Below are 23,432 nucleotides of genomic sequence, written 5' to 3'. Positions count from 1 at the left end.
GTTCCTCTAATCACATCAGCAAGCCAGCAGGGCGCTCAACTGCAAAGAATGTGGAGAATTTGGGTAAATAATTCACAAGTGGAGTGAAATCTCAAGATAGGAAGAGAAGGAGAGAGAGAGCGAGAGGCTGGGTGTGATTCATGTAGAGAGCTGAATGTGAAAAGAAATTGCTCACGGGCATTTCTCCCTAGTACAGAGGTACCTGTTGTTCTGGTCAGATATCAGGACTTAGCGTCGGTTTGATTTTCTGGTTTAATCTTTTATTTCTCAGTTTGTCTTGTTTTTACCAGGTTTATTTTACCTGAAGGAAAAAACACATTAGCAGGACACCGCCACAAGCGAAGATAGTTACTTGTTTTAACAAATCGTTGTTTTGTGCAGAACAAATTGTCTAATATATGTTAAAAAAAGATTTTTTTTTTACATAGATTTTAGACTTCCATTGTTTGTGGTTTACACCAGCGGTCCCCAACCCCCGGGCCTCGGGCCGGTACCGGTCCGTGAGTCGTTTGGTACTGGGCCGTGAGAGTAGAGGCTCAGGTGTGAAATGTATAGTTTTTAGGGTTTTTATCGGTTTTCAGCATTATTTTGTTATCGTTTTTATCGTTAACTCGGTTTTCCTGGGTCTTTTCACGTGTTATGAATAAATCTTCTTTTTTCCGTACCGGTACTAGTTTTATTTTGTTGTATTTATCCGCGACACCTTAAAGGCCGGTCCGTGAAAATATTGTCGGGCATAAACCGGTCCGTGGCACAAAAAAGGTTGGAGACCGCTGGTTTACACTATTTGGCTAACAAGTAAAACGTTCCCAGTTTGATTGGATCCCTTTGGGGTTACATCTGGAAGGGCATAAAGCATTAAAAAGTCTGCCAAATTAAACATGTGGCGCTACCTGCTGTAGCTCAACTTATAACACAATCACCTGTTTGAATAGAGTATTTGTAGACTCACGAGACACCAACACATTTGGCTATTTAAGTGTGCTACTAATATACTTACCTTCAACTTTATTATGATAATAACTAGATGTGCCTGCTACTATACAGTTCAAATCAGCTTATATGATTCCCAATTTGGCTGTTGATTGACTCCTCCACGTTTGCTGTTAGTAACTGACCCACAGATTTCTGTTCAGGATATAAAGAAACATGTACTGTTACTTGTTTTTACACAGGTACTCTCAACCACTTCATGAGGAGATCGCCCTCCACAAGCACTTAAAGCACAAGAACATTGTCCAGTACCTGGGCTCTATCAGCGAGAACGGCTTCATCAAGATCTTCATGGAGCAGGTGCCTGGAGGTGAGACGCTTCCCGATGCTGTGGAACTGTTAGAACTTAATTGTCCTGAAATAATTTTTATTGTCCAAATGGAGGGAAACCGGTATGAAACAAAATCAATTTTTTGATGTCAGAATGTGTTGTTTCCAGTCATACTTACACTAACAGTAAAAACACTGTTTGCATTTATAGATAAGATGGGTGATTTGCAGAGAAGTAGTATAAACCTGTACATAATGGCCTTAGTCCTCTGCTGCTAATCTCTGCTGAGAGTGAATATATTGATGATTGTTGTACTTTGTCCCCTGGTGTTCAGGGAGTCTGTCTGCACTGCTGAGGTCCAAGTGGGGCCCACTGAAAAACAATGAGCCCACCATCGGCTTCTACACACGGCAGATCCTGGAGGGGCTCAAATACCTGCATGACAACCAGATTGCACACAGAGACATCAAGGTAACAAAAGAAGGGTTTTTGCAGAGTTAACAATCTGTTGGTTCATCTTTTTGACATCTGCAGGCTCATTTTCAGAAAGACTTTCTGCATATGAAAGATGGATTGAACAATTGGACTCTGGAGTATTCGTTTTTTGGAGCCAGCCAACAGTGACCATGTTTAGGTGAAGGGTTGATGCAGAAAGTAATCAGCTAATGTTATCAAGCTGCACTCATACAAATTATGAGTGCGACAAAGAAAAGTACAGACAACAGATTCATAAAATACCAGAATTTCATTCACCAAACTTGAAGTGTAAACTTCCTGGACTGCCTGTACCTGACAACGGGCCTTGTTCATATAACTTCAGAACTAATACACTCAAAGGGAACAGTACTACAAACACTTGGTAGAGGTCCAGTTCATTGGACTTCTTAGTTGAGACAGCATATCGCTACAGTTTCTTTTGTGTGTGGGTTTGTGTCAATCAAAGCAGTCACTGCTTAACGTTAATATCCAGAACGGTGAGACCGAAAAATATCCACCTTCAAAGGGAAACTTGCTATAGAGACCAAAATGTCTTGTACCAGATAGTAAAGAGGCTGTTTAACGCTATAAAATTGGGCCATGCTTTAACATGGTGGTCAGTGGAGATTCATTTGTTTTTGCAGCCAACCTCATATAGCCATTTGTGAAACTGCAGCTTTTTACACTCATGTTAAAGCCCAGGAGGTTTCAGACAAAATAAACTCAAAACATCTTAAATTTGCTCTCATTGTTTGCACTTTACAAAGTGCACTACATTGCCACAGCACAACTTTGCACAAAAAAAAGTGTGTAGGACATGGTGCATTTTTAACCTTTACTTTAGGTTTAGTAAACAGAAGACCTAGTAAGTGTGAGAGCTACAGTAAGTCGACAAACATGCACCAACTACAGCAACTCGAGTTCTGTCAGCAGGAAAAGAAGAAAGAAGTAAGTGCCGTGTGACAGACAGATGATCTCTGCGCAGTCTGCTGCAAAAACACTACTTTGAAGCACATTCTTATTGCTAACGAGTCAATTGATGGTCAGAAACCTCTTCTCTCCTCTTGTGTATTTGCAAATAGTGCTTCAGTATTGTCTTTTTTGAGGCACATCAAGCCCCTTTACTTTCTGTGTCCAAAATGAGGAACAAGAGGTGACACAATCACACAGACCTCTAACCACTAAAGTTTTAGGAATTTCTGGAATCAGATGTGTTTATATAGTCAATTTTTTTTGCATTTTATTTCACGTTTATATTTGTTTCCTGTCACTGTTTATGCACATGTTCAGATGTAGGGGGGGAAATCATCCATGTCTGCACCAAGCTTCTCTGATATTTCCTTGATTACCACAGTTATACACAGCAGTCAGGGCATGAGCAGAGCAGTTTTCTGTCACTAGTCCTGACCAAACGTCTTCATAAGATGAGTTGGAACCTTTTAAAGTCAAAGTTTTAAAACGCTCACAAACTCAGGTTAACACTCAGGTTTTGCTTGCTATGAACTCATTAAAAAGGTGCCTTTGCTTCCACTTCAAGTGGTGGTGAATTTGACAATCTTTGCTATAAAAAACCTCCAAGAGATAAATGATTCCCCAGCAGTCTGACTTAATCAGATCAAACAGAAACCTTCTAAATCTGGAATTCAGAAAAGTCTTTTTAGCGCAGAATTCCCTCCTGGTGTTACTCTGGACAGATCTTTTTCACTTAGCAGCAGAGGATGCACAGTATCTCAAAGAGGAGGACGTAGAAGTAAAATGATATTTAATGCACATAAGGATCTCTGAATGTTTTCAAACTGCAAACTTTATCAGAAGAATACAACACATTTGAGGAATGTAAACATAAAAATGGGGAAAAAAACACAGTACTTAGAACTGATAAATCTTTCATCCGCACAAAAAGTAATCAGATGTTGTTTTTTGGAAAAAGAGGAGCTTTCAGAGTGACGTGATTCAGCTCCTGCAGAATTTCAGTTTTTAGGGTGTGTTAAAACCTTGTTTGCTTGTTTGTAGTCTGAACATGTCTTCCATGTGACTGTTTGCACAGCGACTTTGATTTGCTGCAAATGCATTCAAAGAGCATCCCAGCTGCTCACACCATTTTCTTTGCTTGCCCATTGGCTACAACAGGAATCATTTTTTTAAAGCAAGTGCCGCTCCCTTTTTTATCTCACTAAAAGTAAACCAACACTCATAACATTCCCATCGTAGGTAGTCATTAGAGTTAGAAGCCACATCCTTCTGATTTAACAACTCAGTCATATAAACTTCATTAGCACCACATAAATGTTAATCACCTTGTTTTGGCTTAGAGCTCCTCCTCCTCCTCCTCCCACACATGGCGTTGTAACCTACTGTTTCAAGATTTGCAAGCACCTCACGTTATCAATGCTATCACGGCTTTGGAATTTGGTGCATCTGTTCTGATGAATGTCTTTTCAATCCACAGGGTGATAATGTACTCATCAACACCTACAGTGGCGTCCTGAAAATATCAGATTTTGGCACATCCAAAAGGTTGGCTGGGATCAACCCCTGCACTGAGACTTTCACAGGTACAGTCCAACCCACTATCTAGATTCTCTTCCCCATAAGCAAGCCAGTATGAAATACTTAAGCCAAGTAGAGTTGTCTCCCCTGTTGTGGGGAGACTACTAGAAAACTTTATGGTAAATGGCCTGTATTTATATAGCACTTTTACTAGTCCCTAAGGACCCCAAAGCGCTTTACATATCCAGTCATCCACCCATTCACACACCCATTCACACACTGGTGATGGCAGCTACATTGTAGCCACAGCCACCCTGGGGCGCACTGACAGAGGCGAGGCTGCCGGACACTGGCGCCACCAGTAGGCAACGGGTGAAGTATCTTGCCCAAGGACACAACAACCGAGACTGTCCAAGCCGGGGCTCGAACCGGCAACCTTCCGATTACAAGGCGAACTCCCAACTCTTGAGCCACGATCGCCCCTTTATGAAACATCCTTTGTTAAAATTTGCTCAGTAGTGTCTGAATATTGAGCCTACTGCTGTTCTTTGATTGTGACTATTTCAGAGCAGTAATCCCATTTAAGTCCTTGGACAGTATGTGATATTCCTAAAAATAGCAGGCTGTTCCTATTTAGAAACTCTGGCTTTGGCTTGAGTCTGCAGTTAGATCAGCCTGATATGTAGACCTGTAATGTCAGCACTGCAGTTGCCAATTGTAGCATAGTTTGACCTCTGGAATTAGAGCATCTGACTGCTGCTCGAGGCAGACGGGGACTTACCCTGGAAGGCGGAGCTCTTTCAGGAAACTGGGCTACTCCTTGTTCTTAACCCACGCCTGCTATAAATGTGTGCTCGCCTGTTTTTAGCTCAGTACACGAGCTTTAAAAAGCAGCGGATAAGCAGCCTGCAGGCTATTATTAGAACAAAAGACTCCCTTCAGTGTGGACCTGAAAATGTTGCTCTGGACTGAGCTGTGATTAACTGACAACACTGAAACTCGTTGCTGTTTCTCACATAAGGCCATAAGCCTCGTTTAATCTTTTCTAACCTGATTGGCAATTTGCAGGAATTGTGTCATCACTTTTTGTTAGCTCAAATTGAAGCTATTTTTGGCATTTACATCAGTTCTTTCACAACCCTGCTGACGCTACTTTTACCTCACACAGACATTATCGGTTTATGAATATGATCAAAAAAACAAAAGCCAGATGAAAGTTATTTTTAGTAGTTTTTGTTGGAGCTCTGCAGTGCAAACCGGAAGAGTTACCAACAGCAACAGGGATTTCATCATTAGTGTTATACAAGCTCCAAATTCCCAAAAAGTTGGGACCCTTTTAAAAATGTAAATTAAAAAAGAACACATTGATTTGCAATTCTCAAAAATCCATATTTTATTTGTAATAAAACACAGAAAACATATCAAATGTTTAAACTGAAAAACACGGGAATAAGTTGGGATATGGCTATGTTTACCAGTGTACCTCTCTTCTTATAAAAACCATCTGTAAACATCTGGGAACTGAGGAGAACAGCTGCCGGACCTTTGGGAGAGGAATTTGGCCTCATTCTTATCTGATATAGCACTCAAACTGCTTAATAGTCTTAGGTCTTTCTTGTCATATTTTTCATTTCATGATGTTGTAATAGATGCAGTTTGAGGTTTAGCATTGTCTTGCTGAGATATGCAAAGTTTTCCCTGAAAAAGACATCTGGGATTGGAGCATATGTTGCTCTAAAATCTGTATATACCTTTCAGCACGGATGGTGCCTTTGCAGGTGTGCACACTGACGTTTCCATAGGCACTAATGAACCTCTATCATACTGTAAGTGCAGACTGTTAAAATGTGTTCTAAAAAAGCTGGATAGTCTTTTCGTCTGTACAGAGGACGCTGCGTTCATGTTTTCCAAAAAGATTTTAAAATTTCAATTCATCTGAGCACACAGCAGTTTTCCTCTTTGCCTCAGTCAGTTTTAAATCATTTTGAGCCCAAAGAAGGCAGCAGTGTTTCTGGATCATAGTCACCATGTCAGAGTCATGCCTGTTTTTAATGCTGCGCTGTTTGAGGGCTCAAAGATCACAGGCGTCTAATATTGATTTTCAGCATTGTGCCAAGCACACAGAGATTTATCAGTGAATTTTCTGATAATATTTAGTACTTTACATGATGAGATATTTAAAGTCTTTGTTATAATTTTGAAATTGTTCCACAAAACGTCTGCCCATCTTTGCTTCTGAGAAACTCCAGTCATGTTATTGAGCTGTTACCAATTAACCCAATTAGCTGGAGAATGTTCCTGCAGCTGTTTCTTTGTAGTACTAGTTAGTTTAGTACTAGTTTCTATTGTCCTTTTTGAGACTTGTATTCTTAGTACTTTTCATTCTTTTGTAAAAAAAAAAAAAAAAAAAAAAAAAAATATATAATATATATATTATTTAGATTATTATATATATATATATATATATATATATATATATATACATATTGATTGATTGATTGATTGATTGATTTATTAGTTTTGCAAATCAATGCATTCTGTTTTTATTTACATTTTACAGTGTCCCAATTCTTTGCTATTGGGGCTGTACATGGAACAATAGTGGAGGGAACAAAATAAGCAACAAAAGCACATTTTTCTGCAAGTCTAAGAAATAGTTTTAAACTGGGTGTAATCAAGGTTATTGTTTGCCTTTCCCTCACATTTAGGAAACTTATAGTCAATACTTGAATTATTTAATTGTTCCATGACTGAGTTGCTCAATTATTTGGCTGGATGGTTCATTAACTCTTATTTGATTGGGAGTAAAGTAAGAGTGTTGTGATATTAAAAGACAGAGGTTGTGGTGGAAAATAATCCCAGGCAGTTGCGCTGGATGCAGGTTTAAGAGATTGATTAGGACATGAACAACAATAAAATAAACTGGTATTGCTGACCCTTTGAACTATCTTTAAACATTGTTTTTATCTGACACCAAGGCAAATAAAAATAAAAATTTGACATAAGCAAAATGAGGCTGTGACTAATTAGCATATCATTATATAATGATATAAACTGAGCAGCTATCATTGATGCTATATTTACACACATGTTGTTTACATAAGCAAGAAATAAATCATTTAAAATCTGGTATACCTCTCAGCTGAAGTGTACCATGAGAATACCAGCAGTGTCCCTTTTAGTTAGCATAATAATGAAGCGTTCCCTCCTCGTTCCCTTTATAGCTGTTGCATAACTCTGTGGTTTGTCCAAGTTTGTTGACATTCATACGCTGAGTTGCTGCACTTTTACAACATTCTAGCAATGCTCTATTAGTAACAGGAGCGAATTAGATATTTGCGTCACAAATTCAGTCTGGGTTTCAAAACCTTTACACCCATAATCCACCCACCACCTCCTCTAATGCTCACTAATTGAAATGTTTTTGTTTCATTTGTTTGACACTTAAAAAATGAGTGGTTGAATTTGAGTTTTCATTATGTGTTTATTATTGTTTTTTGTGCGTCATTTTTCAGGCACATTGCAATACATGGCTCCTGAAATTATAGACAAGGGCCCACGGGGATACGGCAAACCAGCAGACATCTGGTCCCTTGGCTGCACCATCATAGAGATGGCCACTGGGAAGCCACCTTTCTACGAACTGGGAGAACCACAGGCCGCCATGTTCAAGGTGAGAGATTTGAACAGCGACATATCCCAATATCCTGCTGGGTAAGATGTCTAATTTTAGAAAACTGAAAGTAGAAGTCTGGCGAGCAGCTGTTTTCATAACGGCATCTTTCAAAAACAGTGGCAATGAACAGCTGCAGCTCTGCCAGGTCAATAAATATGAGGATGTTTGAGAGCTGATAATTGCACCCTTGAGACATCCAGTATGACAGGGCAAATAGTTTGCCATCACGTGTTATTAGCATATCAGCTTTACTCATTTGCTCCAAATGCATGATATCCTATCTATGTCTTTTTCAAACCATGACTAAAAACGACTGAAAGAAGGTTTGTTTCTACAAGAGAAAGACTGAAAACTCTTCTTCTGCCATTCCTGAGTAATGTCTTCATTAGCATTATGCAACTGCTGATCAAGAAATCTCCTAATACCAGTAGCTGTCAATTATGCACCAGCCAAACCTGTAGTACTGTTAGGATAAAAGTCTTGTATGAGCTAATAAAAAAAATAAATCCACCCACAAAAAAACTGCAAAGTCATACAAGTAAATATTATGTTTAAACTCGAAGTCAGGATACAAGAGGAAACTAATTGAAAACACCGAAACTGACCAGTACTTTTTTTCTTTTCTCAGTGCAAGTTTATTTAGTTTTTCGTTTACCCTTTGCTCAAATAATTTCAAATATTTGTTCTCTGACCTTATATAATGGTACCATTTTAGGCTTTTTTAAATACTTATGATGTCAGTAAGAACAAATGTGGTCATCTCATTCCCACAGCTGCTTTTTATTCCTTCTGTTTAAGAGGGGAAGACAGCTGGCGTAAAGGGAGATTGAAGGTATCTATAACAGTTTGTTTCACACACTCGATGACGTGATTGGTTAGATCAAAGTTCACGTTAAGATAAATTTGATTTCTTGAGCTGTGAACTATATAAAACTACTGTAACAGAGTTCAAGAACTGAACTAAAACCCCTTTATTCAGAGCACAAACAGTAGATACTTGCAGCTTTTATCATATTGCAATGTCATTGTTTAATAAAGAAGGTGACTCAGCTGTTATCACATGACTTAAACATGACACCATCAAGTGTCTGCTTGTAGGGAGAGATCACAAGAGAAACTGTTTGTTCAGCTGAAGTAAGGAGAGGTGGAAAACTATATATAACTGTGTCTGTTCTCTTTGGAAAAACCCTACCTTATGACTTCATGCCTCCAGCATGACACCATGTACCATGCTTTAACCTTTGCCAACCATCCAGCACACCCAGGGCTGTTTATGGAAACCTATTGTACATATAAACAGCTAATATACAGAGTACATTGTGTCCATTACATCTGTTTTTATTACAGAATTATGTTCCATGTCTTAAAAGAAAGGTGCTCAACGTAAAGAAGTCAACTAACAAGCAAAATAACCACCAGTCTTTCATGCATGCTTATCAGTTCCCTCTTTTTATGAAAACAAAACCAGAGTCATTCTGCACCTGCATTGGTTTCAACCTGCAGGCTATAATCTGACCAAGCCCAGTAGAAACTACAAATACTGTCTGTGCACGAACATTTGTTTGAATGCAAACAAAAGCATAGCTCCGTAAGAGGAACTTCTACAGTGGGCCTTTAGTTTCTGTGCGGGTGTGTCTTTGCTGGATCTCGTTAACCACTCAGTTTACACGTGCATTTGCTTTGGATGGAAATTTAAAGCACTCTGTACAGTGAATTATTGTTATAAGCTATGTGTGGCCCATTAGGGGCAGTAGAGATGTTTAAGAGGTGTCTGGAAAACATTACAGCACTCCTGTCAAAGCTCTGAATCATGGAATTTTCCATATGATGTGATTTAATTAAATATGCTGCTCTGCTTCGGATGCTTTGAAGTTTAAAGAACATGAAAGGGGAAACTTGGATCTCATCACATTTTATCAATAAAGATCACAAGTAGAGTCACAAATCTCTTAGGAGATCTTGTGTTTTGTCTGCACTGCATTGTAGCATTTCTTAAACATTCGTGATATACTTTCAGTCATCTTTCTGGAATTTCTCAAGGGGTGGGATATCTCCCTGCTAATCTTAAATTCCTGCACATCAACAACAGGAATTTATCATGTTTTTAATGAGAGTCTTGTGCTCGAAGTATTGTTACTTTCAGCTGCTGCCCCAAGTCACAGCCAGGCCTCGTGGATAGTCTCATATTCAAACATCACTGTGTAAACACTGCTCTGCTCTTTGCTCTTGCTTCTTAAACTTAATCAGATAATTTGCCCATTTCAGCAACCTCACACTGTCTCAGTTATTTTAAACTTGTTTCAGTCAGAACCACTGTAGCCAAAAGAAGTTACTGTTAGTTGTTTAAATTTTCCACCCCCTGTCTTTCCATGCACGTGTGTAAAAAGCATGTTACGAGAGCAGCAGAAGCAAGGCTAGCTGTACAAAACAGCGAACTGGGACTAAGTAGGAAAGAAGGAGTTGTGGTGGAAGTGGGCTGCAAAGTGGATTGCAGGTGAATAGGCAATGGCCAGGCTAAAAAAGATTTAACAGTACACCATATATGAGATTTGCCAAAAGGTTGACGCATCATCTAATGTAGGCAGGCGTTGAGATCAGCTGATCTGCCAGGATTGCAACTTAGCTTGACTTTTTCTCCTGCTTGAACTGACACTATGCTCATTTCTTTAAACTTGTTATATAGATTCTGAGTGCCTTTCATGCATGTCATTCTTGTGCAGGTGGGTATGTTTAAAATCCATCCAGAGATCCCAGAGTCCATGTCACCAGAGGCTAAAGCCTTTATCCTTCGCTGCTTTGAGCCCGACCCGGACCGACGTGCCACCGCGCTCGACCTGCTCACCGATGAGTTCCTCACCGTCACCAGCCGAAAAAAGAAGAGCAAGGGCAGCTTCACAGGTGGATCAGAGCATAGCTACATGACAATAACATTATTACCAAGACTATCCCCTCTATAACTTAAATAACTCGTTTTATTTCAGGAAAGTTTGAGACTCTTTGCTTTGCAGTCGTGCTAGTTTCTCTTATCTCCTTCACTCTCAGATTCACTACAAGCGCCGAGCCAAGCAGACAAGAGACCAGCGAAGCAATTATAGCATTACGAGTAATGAAGAGAAATGATTATATACTGTATGCACAATAAAAGCTCCACAACAAGGACTTATCTGTTTAAAACAACAAGAGTGTGAGAATCCAGGAGGGGGAGTTACCTTAATCCCTATGTTGGATAATAGCAGAGGCTCACATACAAACTAGAACACATTATTATAAAACTGTGACATTGTTAATCCGTAAGACCAATAAAAAGTGACTTCAACTTTTCAGTCAGACTGGTAAACAAAGTTTCTGAAAGAGACCTGCTTTGTTTGACATAATTTTCTCTAAGTGTAACAAATTTCCTAATTCCTTCAGCCACTTATCGAAGGCTGCAGGTATCTCCGACTTCCAGGAATGTAGCAGAATTCTACTTACTTACAGCCTTGATAAGGGAATGGCGTGAACCTCATAATGATCTTCCCCACTGCTAAAATCAACCACCTCAAGTAGTGCTCTAAGAGGGGGAAAAAGAAACTCCCCATTCAAAGCCTATCGAGCAACAGCCATTTTTAGGAGTTTTCAGTGTAGAATAAATGAATAGTGGATATCCTATTGACGATTCTGTTGCTATTCTATTATTATTGTTATAAAGTCGTCTAAATTTTAATAAGGTAACAAACAGTATCTCTTTAGATTAAGCTTTAAAGCAAATAGTCTTCAGTAGTAATACTAGTGGCTACAACCAGAAACCAGAAAGCTTCCAGTATCAAAAATCAAAAATCTTTGTTTGTAGTGATTACTAGATTCATCTAGTGCCAAAACCGTTTTTTAATTGTTAAGAATTTCAGGCGCATCCTTCATTATTTGGATTGTAAAATAGTCATTTCCTGTTGGGTTTTCACCCCACGGCATCAGTCATGTGCCTTCGCAGCAGTGCAGAAGATTAGAAAGAAGCTTTGTGCCTCTCTGCATGCTTTGAATGTTACCCTGCTTTCTGTTTTGTTCTTTTTTAACTGCTGACACATATTTTCTGTTTTTCCCTGCAGCTCTGACACCAGGATCAGGTGAGTAATTTTGCTCTCTGCACTTTTTCAGACACATTTACCACTAGTGGGAGTACTTTATAAACTAGATGTCATTTCCATGAAACATCACCCTGCTTTACTGAATAGGATCTGGGCTGCGGTTTGCATTTTTCTCTTGGTGGCAGCTACCTGCCTTGTACGACTCTGCCCTTTTGCCAGGATTCAAGATAGAGAGTAAACAACAAGATGGTTTCCCAAATGCTTGAATATGTTTTGTAATCTATTTGATCAGTTGCACACAAACACCATAACAGACAGAAAGCATGCTGCTATACAGCAAAATCTTTAGTTAGATGATGATCAAACAAACACCTTTACGATTTTGTTCCATCTTCTGTTCCCTGTGTCTTCTAGAGTATCTCCGCAGTATCTCGTTGCCAGTGCCCGTTGTAGTGGAAGACACCAGCAGCAGCAGCGAGTATGGCTCCGTCTCCCCTGACAACGACCTCAACACCAACCCCTTCATCTTTAAGCCAAGCATCAAGTGCTACAGTGAAAAGGATGTTAAGGGCCAGAGGTCCCTCTTTCTCAGGTAGAACAACTTGGACACCTCAGACGAGTCATTTTGCCTTAAATTATTCATTTGTTGTTACAGCCTTATGACTATAGTATTGATTTAGACTAAACCAGTATAAAAAATGTAGTCACCGTGACTTCACCCATTAGCTTATGTACATACGTGTTGAAGCCTTGAGTTGAGATGTCTTTGGGGGGTTTTTTCTCAAGCAGAGCCTGGCAAGCCCGATTATCAAGCTCTATTCATAGACTGTATGGATGCATCACATAGATACCTGCTAATTAGTGCTAAATGAAATGTAAATAAAGTGCTAGAATTACACTCACCAAAATTGGATCACAGACTCCCCGGATGGGCTTTTAGTACAATTAACCACACAGCAAGACGTTGTCAGATAATTTAATTAAAATGCTTCTGTCTGTCAGAGTGGCTGCTCCCCTAAAAATCCAAAATAATATGAGATTTCACCACCTGTACACTTGTTTTAAAAGTTAAAATCAGCAACAGAAAACAAAACCATTTCAGTATCAGGTCGTGAATGTGTTTATTTATGCTGTAATCTTGCACATTGTAAAAAGGGAGTCTTTGGGGATTCACTCGCTTTTGAAGCTCGCCTCCAGTGGCTGTTTGAGGAACTACAGATATTGACACAGGCCCAAGTTTCATTCCTGGGTTTTTGTGTCCTACAGTGATTTAAATTTAAACATGTTCATGTTTAAAGCAATGCAAAAACTTATTTATCTTATATTTAATGTCACCAGTAAAACATACTTAATTAACCTTGCTGATTAGTACCAATAGGGAGGGTACAGCAACCTGTACATATAGAAGGAACAAAAAAATTCAAATGGGGTTTCTACTTTTTCTACTCAGCATTCCAGTGGAGAACTTCGAGGACCACAGTGCCCCTCCATCACCTGATGAGAAGGACTCGGGCTTCTTTATGCTTCGGAAAGACAGCGAGAGGCGAGCTACCTTGCACCGTATCCTTACTGAAGATCAGGCCAAGGTGGTGGCCAACCTGATGGAAGCCCTGGCACAGGTTGGAAACCGTTGAGAATGAATAGATGGATATAGAAGTACATTACAAGATCAACAACACACACTTGTTCACAGGCATTCCAGTGCAGTAGCCAGGCTGTGCATGGAAAGATTAGCTCAGCTGTTACAGTTAATTAAATGAAGGGACCAAATAGCCAAAGGGACTACTCAAATGAATTACTAACAATTAAACAAATTTTAAACTGTACTAAAATAATTTAAACATGGAAAAAAATTCTTAAGTCTATCTGATAGGGATGTTAGTAAGTTGGAGTTGGAAGCTCCTGTTGTAAACCTAAACCACCATTTTCATCTCTTCTTTCCCCGCTTGCCTCCTACCTCAGGGCTCAGAGGAAATGAAGCTAAAACATCAGCACATCTCCACCCTTGTGGTAAGTCTTGCTGACTTTGTTCGGATGGCAGACAGGAAAATCATCGCCAACACCCTGTCTCAGCTCAAGCTGGAGCTAGACTTTGACAGCACTGCCATCAGTCAACTGCAGATTATGCTGTTCGGCTTCCAGGATGCTGTAAGTGCTAATAGAAATACCGTGAAAAAGATACTGGGTCAATCCAATGAATCTCAGCTACATTTCATCTGTGATATCCCACTGGGCTCATGAATAATTGATCATAATTGGAATATGAAATATAACCCAAATCAATAAAACATGTCTTGTGTTTGCTGCAGCTTTTTAGTTTATAACCAAGTGTCTTTAGCTTACCCACAGTAAGGATCAAATTTTAGTCTACAGCGGTCACAAACCTGAACTGCTACATTGATGATTTGCTGCTGTAATTCTCCTCACAGGCTCATTATTTTCTGATTTCCTGTTATTAAGTACCCATTTGAAGGCAAAGGTGCTTCTCGCCGCTGCATAAAACAAAGGCTCTGAACAGTGTAATTGTTGTCATTTGAAATGGGCTGCAGACAGCTGCGGGCTGCCTTGTTGCTTTTCTTCCTGCTCAGAGATTAGACAGATGACTGTGGAAATACTTGTAACCTTTAAGTGAGGCGATAAAAGGGGGAGATCTGTCAGGAGTAATTGCACATAATGTTAAAAGGCTCATCTGCTCTCCCCCTCAAAAATGCAGTTATGCAGATGAAATGGCACCGAGCGAGTGGTTGTTTTCATATTTGTAAGTGGGATTGTGTAATCGTGCTGGTAGATGAAGCTCTGGTGCCTCCTGTTGGTCATTGCTGCAAAAAAATTAGAGCTTCACAGTGCGTGACTGCAAATATTAATAATGCCATGAAGAGTAGGCTGCTTTAAAAATCCCTTTGGGGATATTTAGTTATTGCAGCAGAAGTTAAAATGAAGTATAAACAATTCTCTTAAGAACAATTCTTGGAATGAAATCTGTGAGGCAAATACGAATGAACTCATTTTTATTTTAGGTGTAGAATCACTAATAGGTAAAACATTGTAAAACGTGCTCTCATGAGTGTGAACATCTCCATTTCCAGGTGAACAAAGTGCTGCGAAACCACAACATCAAGCCTCACTGGATGTTCGCTTTGGACAACATCATCCGCAAGGCTGTGCAGACTGCCATCACGATCCTGGTGCCAGGTAGGATCATCAGTGTCTCAAGCAGAGCACCAGTAAATAAGTTATGACTCTTCCCTCGGGGCACGACTACTGATACAGGAGGAGGGCATTTGCTGCGCAGGCCTGTGTGTGTTCACAGCCTATTTAAAGACAGGAAGTAAAAGGGCAATAACTTGAATGGATTACACACCTGAGTTTCATGCAGGGCAGATATTATGTTTAGCTGATTATAGGCCCAGATTGAAATGAGGAGAAGTTCTAGTTGAACTGTGTAAAGTGGTTCAAGAGAGTTTCAGATCTACAATGTGAAATTATTTCCTGTTTTCACCAAAGAATTAAACTCATAAAACATCAATAGTCAGTGGGATGAGTGCTAAATTTAGCTATAGTTATGTCACAGACACCCAGCGCTATTTTTGTTTTTTTCCACCTTTGTAATGGTGTTTTGTAACAAAGAACCAACAATGTTCAGGTGTTTGCTTCATTATCAAGTTTGAATCTTTAAAAGCACACTCGAGTGGAGATCTTATCATACGTTACAACAAAGTTCACTACTCATAACCCATAGGAAGTATGCTGTATCAGTATCAGTACCAGATATTAGTTATATATATATATATATATATATATATACACACACACACCCAGCACGCCCCTGCGGGCGGTTTATCCTTCAAGCTCGGGTCCTCTACCAGAGGCCTGGGAGCTTGAGGGTCCTGCGCAGTATCTTAGCTGTTTCCAGGACTGCGCTCTTCTGGACAGAGATCTCCGATGTTGTTCCCGGGATCTGCTGGAGCCACTCGCCTAGTTTGGGAGTCACCGCACCTAGTGCTCCGATTAGGGGACCACTGAATGAATGAATATAGATAGATAGATAGATATACACTCAACAAAAATATAAACGTACAACACTAGAGGCCAACTCCAAGCCCATAGCACAAGTCACCATCAAGTGCGGGATCTACCAAGGAGATGCTCTGTCCCCACTGCTGTTCTGCATAGGCCTGAACCCCCTCAGTGAGATCATTAACAAGACTGGCTACGGATACCGACTACGGAACGGAGCAGTTGTCAGCCACCTCCTGTACATGGATGACATCAAGCTGTATGCCAAGAGTGAACGAGACATCGATTCACTGATCCACACTACCAGGCTATACAGCAATGACATTGGAATGTCGTTCGGACTGGAGAAGTGTAGTCGGATGGTAACAAAGAGAGGGAAGGTAGTCAGAACTGAGGGGATTGAACTACCAGAAGGCAACATTGCAGACATAGAGGACAGTTACAAGTACCTGGGGATCCCGCAGGCGAATGGGAACCATGAAGAGGCCGCTAGAAAAGCTGCAACCACCAAGTACCTGCAGAGGGTCAGGCAAGTCCTGAGGAGTCAGCTGAATGGTAAGAACAAGATCCGGGCCATCAACACGTACGCCCTGCCCGTGATCAGGTACCCTGCTGGGGTAATAGGCTGGCCAAAGGAGGAGATAGAAGCCACTGACATAAAGACAAGAAAGCTCCTTACCATGCATGGAGGGTTTCACCCCAAGTCCAGCACCCTGAGGCTGTACGCTAAGCGGAAGGAAGGGGGCCGGGGACTGGTGAGTGTCAGCACCACAGTCCAGGATGAGACAACGAACATCCAAGAATACATTGGGAAGATGGCCCCAACTGACCTAGTGCTCAGTGAATACCTCAGGCAGCAGAAACCCAAGAAAGAGGAGGGAGACGAGGAACCATCATGGAAGGACAGGCCCCTGCACGGTATGTACCACCGGCAGATAGAGGAGGTGGCTGATATCCAGAAATCCTACCAGTGGCTGGACAAAGCTGGACTGAAAGACAGCACAGAGGCACTAATCATGGCAGCACAAGAACAAGCTCTGAGTACAAGATCCATAGAGGCTGGGGTCTATCACACCAGGCAAGACCCCAGGTGCAGGCTGTGTAAAGATGCCCCAGAGACAATCCAGCACATAACAGCAGGGTGCAAGATGCTAGCAGGCAAGGCATACATGGAACGCCATAACCAAGTGGCCGGCATAGTGTACAGGAACATCTGTGCCGAGTATAACCTGGAAGTCCCGAGGTCAAAATGGGAGACGCCCCCAAGGGTGGTGGAGAATGACCGAGCTAAGATCCTGTGGGACTTCCAGATACAGACGGACAAAATGGTGGTGGCTAACCAACCGGACATAGTGGTGGTAGACAAACAGAAGAAGACGGCCGTAGTGATCGATGTAGCGGTTCCGAATGACAGCAACATCAGGAAGAAGGAACACGAGAAGCTGGAGAAATACCAAGGGCTCAGAGAAGAGCTCGAGAGGATGTGGAGGGTGAAGGTAACGGTGGTCCCCGTGGTAATCGGAGCACTAGGTGCGGTGACTCCCAAGCTAGGCGAGTGGCTCCAGCAGATCCCGGGAATAACATCGGAGATCTCTGTCCAGAAGAGCGCAGTCCTGGGAACAGCTAGGATACTGCGCAGGACCCTCAAGCTCCCAGGCCTCTGGTAGAGGACCCGAGCTTGAAGGATAAACCGCCCGCAGGGGCGTGCTGGGTGTTTTTTTTTATTTTTATATATATATATATATATATATATATAGTGGGGCAAAAAAGTATTTAGTCAGCCACCGATTGTATATTATATATTATATTATATTACCGTGTTGTGTGTGTGTGTATGTGATTTTTTGTTTGTGTGTGTGTGTGTGTGTGTGTGAAGAATAGTGGAGCGAGTAGGTACTTTTCAATGCATTATTAATACTGATGCAAAATATCAGTATTGGTATTAAATGATATCTGACACAAACAGCTTTACTCATCAGAGTCAGCACTTCGCGTCTCCTTGTGGTGGAAATTATCAATTAAATGAGGTTAAAGATAACAGCTGTTACCTAAGTTGAGGTGAAAAAGAAGGAACCAACAGATAACAGTGGAAAGCAAATCTGAGTGACTACTTGAAACAGAAAATCTTGACATTTTCATTTTAGTAAACAAATTATTGGTAAATAAACAGTCTGAAACAATCCAGGGGTGTTTAGCTCATTTTAGTTCTTTGGCTACGCAGAGCCCACTTTGTTCTTAAGGGGCTGAAACAGTAAAAATATTGTTGTTTAAAAAAGTGTTAAAAAGTAGAATGCTTTCTTGATATGTTTTCTTTTAATATCTTGAGAAAAAAAATAGCAAGTGCAATTTCAACAATAAGCCTCAGTTTTTCACATTTGGGCACTTTAATGAAACGGCATTGTGTTAATCAAATAAACACAACTGATTCCAGTCTCTGGAATTAACAATTCAGACAACCTCTCACGATCACTCTTATTACAGGGCTTCCTCTAAAAGTGATTCTTTCTCTCTGCATGCAGAACTCAGGCCTCACTTCAGTCTGGCCTCAGAAAGTGATGCAGCCGATCAGGAGGACATCGATGATGACGGCGAGCCGGACAGAACCTCCACGCACCAGAGCCGGGCGCCCCCTGGCGCCGCTCACGATGACACGGTGGTTACCTCGGGAGTCAGCACACTCAGCTCCACCGTCTCCCACGAATCCCACAATGCACAGCGCTCCGTGAGCATGGAGCTAGGGAGGATGAAGCTGGAGACCAGCAGGTAGGCATCTGGTTGAAGGCCGTTAACAACAGCATAGGACTTCTTCATTTAACCATAGTTTATCCGTTTTAACCTGCATCTCTCTGTTTTATTCCAGGTTGCTGGAACAGCTGCTGGAGAAGGAGAGGGAGTATCAGTCCATCCTGCAACAAGTGCTGGATGAGAGAGAGCAAGAGATCAGACTACTGAAGCTGCGAACTGAGCCTGAAGGTCTCTACTTTAGTCTGAATTACTTTCTCACACTCCTTTTGCTGCTTCTGGTATTTTCAGTCTGTCTTTACTTTTTAAAGCCAGCTATTTCTCACTGAACAGACTTGACTTTCACTTCTGACTTTTAAATCAAAATGTACTTTATACTTCCTAGAGCCAATGTTAATTAAAAGTTTTTCCCTCTAGTTCAGTAAACAAATTAAACAAGCCATGACAGGAACAATGCACATGAACAAAGCTTTCTCATCACATACCGGAGGTGTAAATTAAGTGACTTCTAATTTGCTGGTCTGATCAGCTACTCCAATATCCAACTCCGAGCTGGTGAGTGGGGGGGGGTGATATCCACTGATGATGGTTGCTTTTCTGTAAGGGTAAAACTCATTATAAGAAATTAGTAGAGCAGCTTTAAACAATCTCAATTATTAGGCAAAGTACACTAAAATTAAGATATTTTCATCCACTGTGGCCATTTCTCTTATACAGAGGCTTTTATCTGACCAAATAAGAGTACGCGTCACCTTGAAAGCAACATTTAAGGAGGTTTAAGAATATTAAATGTTCAGTTTACACAATTGCACAAAGCTGTAGCGATAGTGACTGTGACTTGTGACAACAAGGTTGCTTTTTTGTAGAGAAAAAGCAGCATATCCTGTTACTGCAACAGTTACACCTTTACAAGCTGCTTTACAAGCAAACAATCATGGCAAAAAGTTCCACATGAGTGCTGCTGTGAAATATGGACCTAACCACCGGGACATCATTTATTTGTTCACCTTCTATTTCACAGCCTCAGTTTTATCTGTTTTAATGTCTTATCTGGTTTCTTTTCTCGTACGATACATTAGCAGAGTGTCAATCAAAAGGTAGCTATGTCCAAAAACACTTAAACTCTTTAGGAAACTACTTGTTGAAGTGAAAACCAAAACAGAAGCACAATACTTTCTCATAGATTTCTGTGCATTCACACTTTATCCCCCCAGCTGGCCACTTGAAAGAACGATGATTAAAGCCCAGACCCAGCAGCTATGTCCATCTGATACATGCGCTTCCTGTGTGTACGGCATGTTTGATCTGTCGTTAAACTGGTTGTTTTGTTAATGTTTAAATGTTTGTTTTATGGAGTGTTCTCAAAATCTACTCTGTTAGACACCCCCACATCTTCGCATGACCTGGAGGGACAGAGGAGCCAACCTGCAGAGAGACGTGACGACCCAGAGCTGACCAGCTGGCTGACACGTTACGGTGCTGACCAGGATGCCATAGACAGGGTGGGTCTCTGATTTTTTTGTTGATTTAACAAAGCCCTTTTTAGGATGATGCAAGTAAAGAAAAACATTTCTGTAAATGTAATTTTCTCCACTTTGTTTCTTTAGATACTCAATGAGGAGTATACATTGTACGACATCCTTCATGATGTCACAAGAGATGATCTGAAGAGTTTAAGACTGAGGTAGAAAATGATTTTTTTTCTTTTACTTTTAAATATTTCTATATTTGCTTCATATTTTGTGTTCAGTATTTAGTCCCCAAAATACGTGCTGAAACTTGTACCTGACCGGAAGAGAAACAAGGGGGTTAAGATGGGAGCGTTGCATAATGGGAGTGTGTTGTTGCATTTCCTGTTCTTACACAAAAGTTTCAGAAGGCAGCTTTGTACTTCAGCAGTTCTTTGAGGCTAATCTATGAAGGACTTAATTTATCACAAATTCTCTAAATCTGTTTATAAACCAAAATTTAATTTAATTTGCAGGGACCTCACAGGTCAGTAAGATACTGTTCTAACGTGGGCAGTTTGGTTTGGACGTAGCTATGTTGCCATGCTCAGGTTGTGACGCTTAACCCGATGTCTTCTAAAATGTTATTAGGATGAAAATAGCTCTGAATAATTACTCAAACAGGTCACACCAACATGAATATTGATGTCTGCTACTGCAACAGTTTTCACCTCCTCTTTAAAGTTTCTTTGCAGCACTGCAGGTCCAAGCATACTAATTATACTGCATTCAATTTAGAGTGAAGCATGAATAAAACAAACTACTATGAAGTTCTTATTGGTTGTGTTTGATATCTGGCGCCACACTGTGGTCATATCAAACATTCAGCTATACACACCATATCCACTAAATTGCTTCAGGGTATCTCTAGGTCTTTTTTGTGTGATTGTATGTTTTGGGGTGGGGGTGGTGTTCCCCTCTGATGTTGCTGCATTAGAGGGGAACTTACTGTCTGCACATCTGACCCACAGGTTGATTGAAATTGTGTCATGCAACAGGACAATGATCCCAATCACAAAACTTAATCCCAAATAGAATGGCTAAAAAAGCAGGAAAGGAATCAATAGCCCAGTCAAATTCCAAACCTCAACCAGATTGATGAACTGAAGTAATGTTGTGCCGATAAAGTCATACAGAAACATTAGTTATTACACAGAGACCAGGGAAAATTGTCCTGTTCATGACCGTACAGTCTTAACTCTGTGTGATCTGTGCTCATGAGTCCCTCTGACTCTCAGGACAAAGTACCGTAAACCATTTAAAATATGATATTTTCAAGTAGGTTGACAGCTGATGGTTTCTTACAAATGGTATAATATTCATTGGTGTGTGCTTTAAGCTAACAGTATTTTGTTTGTCTTGACAGAGGTGGGGTCTTGTGTAAGCTATGGAAAGCCATCACAGACTACAGGCAGAAGCTATTCTAAGGCCTTAAGTGGTGACAGCCACTCAGAGAAGCCAGGACTTTTTTTTGTCCCCAACAACTCCTCTTTACCTCAGCGTTTATAAAAGCAAGATCCTGGAGAAGAAGCTGTGTTGACCATGTTCCACCCACACAACAATCTTCTGGAGTATTTTATAATTTTGAAAACAAAGAGTTTGGATATTAGGTCATTTTGAAAGTAAAAATTAATGAGAAGTGCCACTAGTTTTGTTATACCTGATGGACAGGGCACAGCTTTTGTTACAGGTGTGTTTAAAATGACAGCTGGTAGGAAAATCTATTATTGAAATCTTGAAAACTGTCAAGAAAAACATTTTCTCCTGTCTTTACAAGATGTGACGTTTACAACTGATCGTTTTCTAATACAGGCCTGAGATACAAAATACTACATTCATCTGTACTGATATTTTTATCATTGCTTATCTTATCACTACTTTATTTAAATGTGTTTTAATTTAATTGTTATAGCAATCTGAAGGATGTCATTCCATGTACTGCTTTTGTTTTTTCTTTTATTTTGTTTTTTGTTTTTTTTCCAAACTGAGACTTATTTAAATTGTCCATGCTTTTTTTTTTTCCACATTTCCTTTTATAATATGAATCTACAATTTTATTTTTAAGAAATCTATTATGTAAATATAGTGTTATATAATTCTATGTGGATTACATTTATGTACTTTGAAAAAGACATCTCTAAACACAGTCAAATCTCCATGTAGATTGGGCCAAGTTTGCAATGAGCACATGTGAAAAATTAATTCTGTATTATTGTATTTTCTAGTATCACAAATCATAGATCATACTCACTTAATTGACAAAATTGTGTTTATCTTGCTTGTGTTGTGTCAGCTTCATTCAGTCAAATATATAAGTTGTAATGAAAAATCTGACATGCAAACAAACTTCATGTGGAAGAACCTTGATGTACTTTTTTATTAATATTTTAAACCATAACGTCAGAAATTGGGGGGGGGGAATCGGTGAGCCTTGTGTCTGTTTTGTTTCAGATCTGATTCAAGATTGTTGTGATATATTGTTAAAATAAAACTTTTCATCTTGAAGCTGTGAAGGAACTGTGTTAGAAGTGTTCTTCAACAATTCACTCTAAATGTGGGAGCAGGGGGCTGATAATGAAAGTTGTTCTCCATAGTAAATTAAACACAAATAACTGTTTTGTTTTTTTCAAAATGAATAAAAAAGGCACTGCCTCTGTTCCAAAAGAGTAATTTCTGCACTTATCATCTAGAGGAAAGGTCGTTCATTTAGAAAAACAAAATGTTAACAATAAAAAGTTAGGACTTACTATATGAATCATATATTTCTCTGCTTATTTCCGTATTGTGTTTACCTTACATTTCTCCATTATTGTATGTTTACTCCACTACTTAATATGTTACAGAGATCATTTTCAAAGCTTTACATGTTTTTATCGCCTTTGTATGCCAGTGTCAATTTTATCTTTATAGAATAGTTTTTTACATGTTAACTCAATGTTATTAAAAGATTAACAAAAGAAATAAACTGTAGCCCGACAATGGCTACTGTTAGCTTGAATGAAATGAAAACAAAACTTAACATACACTCGGAGAGCATCGTTAACTGTAAGACTGTGAGAATAAAACTCTTTCAATGCTATTTCGGCAGCTTGTTCCAAATAACAGCAACACAGTAACTAGTAGCACCCTGAGGAGCACACTTGGATCTCATTTTAGGAACAGTTAAAATACCAAAACTCTATTGCACAATGCATTGG

The 23,432-nt window shown here is 40.0% G+C and overlaps 1 protein-coding gene across 2 annotated transcripts in view; it reads left to right on the top strand.

Annotated features, from left to right (window-relative positions):
• Window positions 1-22,748, top strand: part of map3k5 (mitogen-activated protein kinase kinase kinase 5) — an 85,407-nt gene extending 62,659 nt beyond the window's left edge. For both annotated transcript variants that reach the window (XM_005931565.2, XM_042224713.1), the window contains 15 exons: window positions 1,176-1,303; window positions 1,599-1,735; window positions 4,191-4,296; window positions 7,747-7,904; window positions 10,628-10,805; window positions 11,990-12,007; window positions 12,383-12,560; window positions 13,419-13,587; window positions 13,931-14,116; window positions 15,055-15,160; window positions 18,505-18,748; window positions 18,846-18,958; window positions 20,108-20,229; window positions 20,335-20,411; window positions 21,602-22,748. In XM_005931565.2, coding sequence (XP_005931627.1) covers window positions 1,176-1,303; window positions 1,599-1,735; window positions 4,191-4,296; window positions 7,747-7,904; window positions 10,628-10,805; window positions 11,990-12,007; window positions 12,383-12,560; window positions 13,419-13,587; window positions 13,931-14,116; window positions 15,055-15,160; window positions 18,505-18,748; window positions 18,846-18,958; window positions 20,108-20,229; window positions 20,335-20,411; window positions 21,602-21,662 — 1,981 coding nt within the window. In that variant the 3' untranslated portion in view covers window positions 21,663-22,748. The remainder of the gene's footprint in view (window positions 1-1,175; window positions 1,304-1,598; window positions 1,736-4,190; window positions 4,297-7,746; window positions 7,905-10,627; window positions 10,806-11,989; window positions 12,008-12,382; window positions 12,561-13,418; window positions 13,588-13,930; window positions 14,117-15,054; window positions 15,161-18,504; window positions 18,749-18,845; window positions 18,959-20,107; window positions 20,230-20,334; window positions 20,412-21,601) is intronic.
• The last annotated feature ends 684 nt before the right edge of the window (window positions 22,749-23,432 follow it).

Source organism: Haplochromis burtoni, unplaced genomic scaffold (assembly GCF_018398535.1).
Source record: "Haplochromis burtoni strain Fernald_Lab_line unplaced genomic scaffold, NCSU_Asbu1 Contig_147, whole genome shotgun sequence".
NCBI lineage: Eukaryota > Metazoa > Chordata > Actinopteri > Cichliformes > Cichlidae > Haplochromis > Haplochromis burtoni.
The sequence above is the reverse complement of the archived record's forward strand: the minus strand, read 5'-3'. Positions and strand labels throughout refer to the sequence as shown.